Genomic DNA, 10,137 nt, shown 5'->3' with positions numbered 1-10,137 from the left:
TTTAATGGTGTTCTGTGGGATGCTCAAAGTTTCAGATATTTATTTAAAACCCAACCCTGATATATACGTCTCCAAAACTTTTTCCCTGACCTGTTTGGAGAGCTCTTTGGTCTTCATGGTGCCGCTTGCTTGGTGGTGCCCCTTGCTTAGTGGTATTGCAGACTCTGGGGCCTTTCAGAACAGGTGTATATATACAATGAGATCATGTGACAGATTGCACACAGGTGGACTTTATTTAACTAATTATGTGACTTCTGAAGGTAATTGGTTGCACAAGATCTTATTTAGGGGCTTCAAAGCAAAGGGGGTGAATACATATGCACACACCACCTTTCCGTTTTTAATTTTTTAGACTTTTTGAAACAAGTAATTTTTTTCATTTCACTTCACCAATTTGGACTATTTTGTCTATGTCCATTACATGAAATCCAAATAAAAATGAATTTAAATTAGAGGTTGTAATGCAACAAAATAGGAAAAACACCAAGGGGGGTGAATACTTTTGCAAGGCACTGTAACCAGGAAAGACACTCCTGGTCCTATTCATCATCACTGAGGCAGTAACTGTTGGCCCATGTGTATCCTTCTTTTGCATCGTCTTCTTTTGCATAAGCCCACCATATTGAAATGACAAACCACAAGGAAAATAATGTTGTTATTTCAATCAGTCCAGTGTGAGTCTCCAGAAGAGTGGTAGGTATTGTTTGTTTGCAGAGGCAAGGGAAACTCCCACACCATGACATATTCATAATCATCTGACAAAAATCAACATGTGTAAAAGTTGAAATATTTCAATAACATTATGTTAGAAGATATTTTTCCCTGCACTAGTATTACTCATCAGTATTACCAGCTTTCAGTTACCTCCAACCTTATAGTTTCACGGAATCCCCAGGACTGACAACAGCAGGCAGTAAAATGCATTAAAAACATGCTTGAGAATCATAAAATCAGTAGAGCTAAAACTATACGTTTCCAAACAGACTTTCCAAAGAGTATAATGTTGGAACAGGTTGCTAGTGAAGTCACAGTGCCAGGTATTCACACATACTGTATGTGTTTGGTCCCTCAGGGAGATCATGAGACTTTACCGTGTGGTACAAGTGCAAACAAGGAAATAAAACAGGCAGAAAGATCGATGCCAAAGGGCAAAGGGCTCTATACATGGAGGTTGATCCCAAGTAATTATACCTGACTCGCAGACCTGGATTCAAATACTATTTTGAAATCATTTCAAATACTTTTGCTGGGCTTGATTGAGCTTTCCTGGTGTGGAACCAATTGAATAGTCACAAACATTCAAACCCCGTCCATCTGGCACTCCAGGAAGGAGAAAACAAACAGTGAAAGTGCTTGAAAGATTTGAAGTAGTATTTGAACCGAGGTCTGCTAACTCCTGATATTGCCCACTCCAGATCAATCAAGTGTGTAATCCATAAAACGCTGACGCATGCTCCGCTGCTTTATAAACATTAGGTAAACAAGCCTGGGGCTGGAGATTCCCCATTGAGCTTTGTTTTTAGTTCAGCCAGGACTAGGGTGAAACTGGCCCACAGTGTCGTTCAGTTTGGGAGATGTCCCTATGTAAAGAAGGGAGAAGGTTAAATCTGATCGTCAGGGTCTGTCTGACTGGCACACATTGTCTGTTTACATGACCCAGATTAAGCCTATAGTTGTAGACTAAAAAGCACTTTCAATTCCCCATTGAGCTTCCTTTTTAGGTCAGCCACGACTAGGGGGAAACTGGCCCACAGTGTAGTTCAGATTGTCTTTAGTCCAGCTGTTTGTAGGTTTACTCAGAAAGGCACTCCAACACAGTAAGGTTAAGGTTTGGTTCAGAACAATATTCACAGTGAAACTCATTCGGTCCACAACCCGTTCTATTCTGTTCGATTACATCTCATGCTACGTACATTTTGTAACTTTTTAGAACCTATTCTATTTCCAAATGTCATGCATTTTTTTGAAGTTAATAAGATTTAAGCAATTAAGTGATCACCAATGTGCATATGCAGCCATGCAGAAATGAGTTCAATGCATGCTCTGGGATTGAAGGGACCCATCAAGTCAAATGGTGCCTCCATGCATATGGCTGACTTTGTCAATATAGTTTAGGAAATAATTCACAGCTCTAAAGTCATGAGCAAGCAAAATGTGTAAAATGTAAAGTGTAAAATGTAAAATATTGTTTCATCTGCATCAAAGATAGAAATGGCAGTTGTCATCAGAGCAGAAGGCATGTCTATGTGTCATCACATGCCAGGCAAGGCATGCCTGTGTGTTTAGGCTACCTGTAACAAATTGATAGGCTATTCGTTAGAATCACTGATAAAGGAGGCTGTCTAAACAGCTACATCAATACCACATTTCCACTGGGGAAATACACATTATTTTACAAAGTGCGGGTACACCACTGATCGTCTTAAATGTCCTCTTCTTTATTTGTATTAGTATCAATAGTCCCTAAATCAAATGTGGCCTAGGCCTATAATACAGTTTTTTTTCTTCTTCCTGGACACAGGGCAGACGTTGATGCCAGCGCCCTGCCCTGAGTGCCCTCACTGCTCGTCTTTGGCACACACGACCACGCGCAGCAGAACGTTGGACAGAATATCCTGGTAGAGACTGATGCAGACCCATCCGGGCAGGTAGAGGAGCGTGATCAGGCCCATGAAGTTGAATGGATAGTGGGAATAGTCCCATGAGCATGCGCCGTACTGCCGCAGCGCCAGCCCCCAACAGAACTCCCAGGTGTAGATGAAGCAGATATAGATGGGGAGCCGCCTCCAGGTGCTCCAGCCCCGTCTGAAGCGTAAATGAAGGTAGAGTTTCTCTACCACGAAGCTGCAGCTCCCGTACATCAGGAAGGACCACAGGGACGTGTGGCCGCTCATGGTCCGGTCCAATTTCTCCACAAGGTTGAATATCGAGGTAAAAATGATCTCGTCCAGGAAGCCGTGCATTCCAAAGAAGAGGAATCGCACAACATCAGGCAGACCGTTATTAGGCAGCGACTCCAGGGTACGCTCTGCCGGGGTAGACGCGGTCCGTTTACCGGGGCAGTGGTAGCGCAGCCGCGCAAGCCCCTTGTGGAATACTTGGGTGAAGTACAGGGACAGTAGGTAGTGAACTACGAGATGAGTGGCAGAGACTATTCTAACGTGCTCGGTCAGCGTGTTAATATTCCCAATCAGGATCTGCAACCCGATGTACACAGAGGGATAGAAAACAAGGTGAAAAACTACTGGGCGTCCTTGAAAGCACTTCTTTTGCGAATATATTTTTTCCAGCAAGAAATGGGTCAGCGAATGCATGATGCAGAGGTACGGGGAGGAAAAGCCAAACAGTTTGGGGTCGCTGTCAGCCAAAAGCCCCTGTGCCGACGACAGGAGAATATCCAAAGTGACACCGTGCATTCCATAGAAATAAAGCCGTAACAATTGTGGCAGCTCTGTCATTGATTCGCCCGCGTCCCCTACCTCGCTGGATGGATCTTTCTGCCGGGGCTTCCTCGCTGCTCTCAGGCTGCTATTTCCCTGTCCTGCCCGGCTCCGCGGGCTCTCTCTCCGCCAGCTGGCCATGGTTGATCTCTCTCTCTCCTCGGAGAGAATCAGAGAGCAGCTCCTGTTCTTCGTTCGTGGCACATTCTGTACTTTTAACGGAGCTGCGGCAGTGTCATTAGCAGCTTTGCACCTGACAGCGCCTGATCCACAGCAAAGATGTTCTATTATATTGATAAGATAGTCGAGTGACCGCTTTAACAATGGAAATACATGTCCTCAAAGATGGAAGGCAGGTGGGAGGAGGCGAGATCAGGTGGGACCATTCTAGCCAACGAGAGGGGGTTTTGACAAAAGTCAAAGACAGTTGTCCTGCAAGTATGAAGATCGGAAGAAACTGCGTCTCCAATAGAAATCTCAGATCACGCTTGCAGGTAATGTCGTGGTGACGTTGGCTAGCGAAACTGATGCTCAGAAATATGTAATCTGGTCAATTGATCGTATCGCGCTGAACTGGGCATGTGCAAATCAAAGGCACGCTTTCTATATAGAGTTTTTGATGAATATTTAAATGTGTCAGTTTGTCACTTTCAAAAGGTTGGAGTAAAAACATGTTCAATTACTTAAGACATTGGCTCGAATCTAGGTTGTGACTTTAGATTTCTTTAGAAAATGAACAACTAAATAAACATTTTCACTTCTGTCATCGACTTCTCAAACCCCAGCCTGGTCTTCTTGATCTGTTTCGCACGCATTCAGCGTCTGGGTTTTGAAACTCTGTGATAAAGTGTTTTTTATTTTCAAAGTTGCCGAAATGCCACGTGTGTCCACTTATATCAGTGCATTTGTAACAACAACCTAACCATTATAAAACGTACATTAGACCAAAAAAGCCTCATGTAGCAAATGACCAATTACATTTTCTGTTGACCAAATTTCACACTCATTGACCGCCATGCAAACATTTCTCACTTACTTTCATGGACAGATTTTGGGCAGAGTAACCCCTCTCGCTTCGCCTCTTCCTCTCTGTGGGCAGCCAGAAGAGAGAATAATTGAGCGCGTCGGAGGGGGCGTGATAGCACAGAAAAACGCACGGTCCACATATGACGCTACTAAACTATACAGTAGTGAGTAGTGACGTAACATCCCACTTTTTTAACGGTCATGTGGCCATCTGAAATGTCAAACAAACATCTGTCATCGATTTATAATGACCTGCTAGCCCATAGGCCTAATTATGAATTGATCATTTGAATACTTTTGATAAAAATTGAGCGATGTGGTCTCACAGTAGCCCTAGGCCTGTATGTCTGTAGTCCCTGCATAATGCCCTAATTAATATACCCTACTGTAAATCTGTCTGTTGCCTAATGTACCGCTATACAAATCATGACCTAGAAAGATAGAATAACCTCGGCTACTGCAGTTTAGTCTGAGACAGTATTTTGGGACAGTGTCATTTTCAGGATCTCTCAGTTTCCTAGGTAACTATGTTTCCCACAAGCCTCTGCTCCATGAGTTATGTTAACTCAGTGTGTTCAAATGTCTCTCTCTCTGGGACATATAGCCTGCTATTACTGAGATATAAACAGCATACTGGGCACTGCTTTTAATGTGATATTACTGTGATATAAACACCCACTGGCACAAAGGAGACACAGGTGTCTTGGATCAGATGTTAATAAGGATGCTTTGACTGGATAAATGCAGACTCTCATCTGCAGCTGCAATGTTATTTGTCAAACATATCCTTTTGTATAGACTAGCGTAACAAACATGTCCTTCAACTGCACAGTCTGTCTACATTGTTTACATCTCAACAGTCCAGACTTGTAGCCCAATTCACATTCTCCCCTTTCGCCCGGAAACCTGTACTCACTCACTCCCCCTCAGGGATTTAAAAGTATCAGATTGTTGTAAGACATATGGCAGAGTTTGCGACTGCAGGTTGGCCAACCCTCCTCCGGGAGAGCAGTTGGGTATGTTGTCTTATGCCTGGGGTGAATCGGGAATGGGCAAAAATGACAAAATACAATTACAAAATACCATAAAGATCAATGTATCAAAGTGAACCACAAAAATAATTGTATTTTTAAATGTATTTAGTTATATACATGTATTTTGTATTTTTAAATACAGAAATACATTTGTAAGTAACTGGCCCGGACAGCAACAACATTCTCAGTAACGATTACAGAAATGTTTTACTTGCTATGACTTGTTTATCTCCCTTAGTTGAATGCACTGACTGTAAGTCACTCTGTATAAGAGCGTCTGCTAGATTGCCAAAATGTAAATGTATATGTGAAAATTAACTAAAATGACCTGCAAAGCACACTATGTATTATTATTGGCCTTGTTTTGGGCTGGAACTCATTCGAATAATACTCCAAATGCTTTGCAAATGTACATTTTTACATATACAATACATTTACACTGATGTTGGTCCCATGTTTCATGAGCTGAAATAAAAGATCTCAGAAATGTTCTATACGCACAAAAAGCTTATTTTTCAAAAATTTTGTGCACACAATTGTTTACATCCCTCCTTTTGCGTTTCTTCTTTGCCAAGATAATCCATCTACCTGACAAGTGTGGCATATTGAGAATCTGATTAAACGGCATGATCAATACACAGGTGCACTTCGTGCTGGGGACAATAAAAGGCCACTCTAAAATGTGCAGTTTTGTCACACAACGTAATGCTACAGATGTCTCAAGTTTTGAAGGAGAGTGTAATTCATATTCATTTCACTACCATAAGCCACCTCCAATGTCATTTTATAGAATTTGGCTTTACGTCCTAATGGCCTGACAACCGCAGGCCATGTGTATGGTGTCGTGTGTGTTAGCGGTTTGCTGATGTCAACGTTCTGAACAGAGTGCCCCATGGTGGCGTTGGGGTTATGGTATGGGCAGGCATAAGCTACGGACAATGAACACAATTGCGTTTTATCAATGGTAATTTGAATGTATAGAGATACCGTGATGAGATCCTGAGGCCCATTGTCGTGCCATTCATCCGCCTCCATCACCTCATGTTTCAGCATGATAATATACAGCCCCACGTCGCAAGGTACAGTAATTCCTGGAAGCTGAAAAGGCCTCAGTTCTTCCATGGCCTGCATACTCACCAGACATGTCACCCATTGAGCATGTTTGGGATGCTCTGGATCGACTTGTATGACAGCGTGTTCCAGTTCCCGCCAATATCCAGCAACTTCACACAGACATTGAAGAGGAGTGGGACAACATTCCACAGGCCACAATAAACAGCCGGATCAACTCTATGCAAAAGAGATGTGTCGCACTGCATGAGGCAAATGGTGGTCACACCAGATACTGACTGGTTTTCTGATCCTCGCCCCTACCTTTTTTTTAACCTCTTTTAAGGTATCTGTGACCAACAGATGCATATGTGTATTTCCAGTCATGTGAAATCCATAAATTAGGGCCTAATTAATTTATTTCAAGTGACAGATTTCCTTATTATGAACTGTAACTCAGTAATATATATTTATGTTCAGTATATATTTAGTTTATTTAGCAGACACTCTTATCCCACCATAGTGCGATCAGACTTCTGATACCAATGCAGGGTGAAAGGGGGGAGGGGGCACAAAATTGTGAAGCACAATTAAAAAATGGCATAGAAAAGTATTTTGTGTTTTGAAAATAGAAATTACAGCTCTGGAAGGTATCTTGTTACAAAATACATTGGGGTGTAGTTCAGCCCAGTGTAATACAAATGACTAAATACTCAGCAGTAATTTAAATACATATTTCAAATACATGTAACAGAAGTGCTGCCCGTCTCTGGGGTGAATGAGTGCACACTTCAGGGAGAAGGGGGTGGAATCGGAATAGGGCTGAAGTCTGGCTTGTCGAAAGTGGGCAAATAAGTCCAGTTAACTGCATTGTGTCTGTTTCACCACCGTATGGTGCTGATGAGTTAGCGAGGAATTCCTTCTGCCCCCTAATAAGGTGATGATGTTCTGGTTGGGTTGACTTGCTGGAGTGTCATCATGTAGTTGAGACTGAGTGGTTCAGTGGCTGGAGTGCAGACGAGGGGGCTAGTTGGCCCCTGTGGGTTTAGCTGGTACTGTCTAAGAGGAAACAGACAGACACAAGATGGTTGGTTTATGAAAGAGGTAGCTGGGATTAAACAGTGTGGACACTCAGAGGAAACAGATTGGTATATGTGATACTGTGGGCTACAGAGATTAGACACACACACACACACACACACACACACACACACACACACACACACACACACACACACTCACTATTATTGTATCAATAGGGAATCTGCCTTATCTACTGTGACCAGTAGATGGCGTCAGTGTAACATATTGTGGCCTGGGCAGGGCCCTGTCTTCTCGACAGCTCTGTCATCAATTCACTGATATATCAAACCAGATATTGTTACACCTATACTCCTTATACACTATGACAAATAATGTCTCATTACCGTCATTAATATCCTTAAAAATGAATCAATGTGTGCTGGGGAAAAAAGGCAAATTCCACCTGCCCTCTTCCATTTCTTTCATGACAGTGAATCTTTTTGACTGCAGATATATTAGGATGTTTATATTAGGTGCTTAATATTGTAACCACATTACCATTACATTTTTCTCAGCCTCTCTGTCTCTATAACCTGATTAAAGGGATGTGAATGGGCAGATGTTATATTGCTACGTGATGCTTGACTAATATTTCTGATGTCCCTACAGGATATTGAGTCTTAATATGAATCTATCCAGGTCTCAGGCATGCACTGTCAATGAGACTCTCTGAAATGTCATTTTAGATCCCATTTCCTCCAATTTGAGCTGTTATTCGTTGGTCTTAGCGAGCGCCTAGATTTGTCCCTCAGGCACAGAGGGGAAGGGTTGAGGGAGGTGTGTGTATGTGTGGTGTGTGTGTTTGTGCGCGTGTCAGGTGTGCGGTGTGTGTGTGTGTGTGTGTGTGTGTGTGTGTGTGTGTGTGTGTGTGTGTGTGTGTGTGTGTGTGTGTGTGTGTGTGTGTGTGTGTGTAGTGAGAGCAAGGGGGTTGGGAGGGTGGACGCTTCCTATTAGAGAATATAATTCCTAATAGGAAGCAACAGAATTCCCGAGTGTGGATCTCAAGTCTTGTTTACAGTTCAGAGCTCATTAGGAATTCTTCTCACCTTCGGGGGCTTAGAGGGCCAGGTCACAGTAACACAACACTCTGTAATAACCCTGCCTCACCCCTCCTAACCAGTGGTGTAAAGTACTTAAATAAAAATACTTTAAAGTACTACTTAAGTCATTTTTGGGTGTATCTATGCTTTACTGTACTATTTATATTGTTGACTACTTTTACTTTTACTTCAATACATTCTTTAAGAAAATATAGTACTTTTTACGCCATACATTTTCCTTGACACCCGAAAGTACTAGTTACATTTTGAATGCCTAGCAGGACAGGAAAAGGGTCCAATCTATGCACTTATCAACAGAACATCCCTGGTCATCCCTACTGCCTCTGATCTGGCAGACTCACTAAACACACAGGCTTCGTTTGTAAATAATGTCTGAATGTTGGAGTATGCCCCTGGCTAACCCATACTGTAGATTTAAAAAAAAAAAAAAATGGTGCAATCTGGTTTACTTAATATAAGGAATTTGAAATGATTTATATTTTTACTTTTGATACTTAAGTATGTTTTAGCAATTACATTTACTTTTGATACTTAAGTATATTTTAAACCAAATACTTTTAGACTTTTACTCAAGTAGATTTATTGGGTGACTTTTACTTTTACTTGAGTCATTTTCTATTAAGGTATCTTTACTTTTACTCAAGTATGAAAATTGGGTACTTTTCCCACCACTGCTCCTAACCCACTCCTCACCTCACCCCCTCCTAACTGAAACACAACTCTTACACTGCCTCATCCTTCAACTTCTCCATCCTCCCCCTCCTCTCAGAAAAACAACACACTGCTTCACCCCCTTCTCACTTTACCTTCCTCCCTTCTCCTCCTTCCCCCTCCCTCCTCACCCTCTCTCTCTCCCACTGAATACTTGATCATGCCAAAATGGTCCTTGTCAGGCAATTAGCACTATGCCTCTGCTCTCTATCTGTCTACCACTAATTAGCCTTGTGCCCTCTCCATCTCCCCCTATCTCCCTCCATTTAGCTAGCCCTCTGCCCTCTCTCCTTTCTCTGTCCTCAGTCTCTCTCCGTATCCCTTTGTCTAGACAGGCAGAGCAGGACTGGAGGACGGGACTGTTTGATGCTCACCCCAGAGGTCACCCCAGAGGTTAAAGACACTGAGACAGACTTCCAGTGGGCTGAGTCTGTCTCCGCATTTTGATTCCCTACCTCCCTAACATCCCCTCTATTCCTGTGCACTGCACTGTGTCACTGCCCCTGAAGAGTAGGAGGTATGCCACTAGCCTAGCCTCTTGATAGGTCAGAGGGTGTGTCCACCATCTTGTTGACACTTATCCAGTCCTCTCAGATTGTTGAGGGTGCGTCAGTAAGGAAGAAAGGGAAGCGAGGTAGATAAATGGAACATCCTCTATTTTTGTTTATTCATAGTGCATTCTGGGCATCATTGACAGGTGATGCGGGCCAGATGCGTTGCTATGGGATACCG

The 10,137-nt window shown here is 42.7% G+C and overlaps 1 protein-coding gene across 1 annotated transcript; it reads right to left on the bottom strand.

Annotated features, from left to right (window-relative positions):
• Nucleotides 1-602: 602 nt before the first annotated feature.
• LOC115198754 (transmembrane protein 229A-like) lies at nt 603-3,808 on the bottom strand. Its single transcript, XM_029761001.1, has one exon. It carries the CDS (start codon nt 3,579-3,581, stop codon nt 2,559-2,561), a length of 1,023 nt encoding a protein of 340 aa, XP_029616861.1. The 5' UTR covers nt 3,582-3,808; the 3' UTR covers nt 603-2,558.
• Between the last annotated feature and the right edge of the window lie 6,329 nt (nt 3,809-10,137).

The sequence above is a fragment of the Salmo trutta genome, chromosome 8 (genome assembly GCF_901001165.1).
Source record: "Salmo trutta chromosome 8, fSalTru1.1, whole genome shotgun sequence".
Classification (NCBI taxonomy): Eukaryota; Metazoa; Chordata; class Actinopteri; order Salmoniformes; family Salmonidae; genus Salmo; species Salmo trutta.
This window is presented reverse-complemented; position numbering and strand designations above follow the sequence as displayed.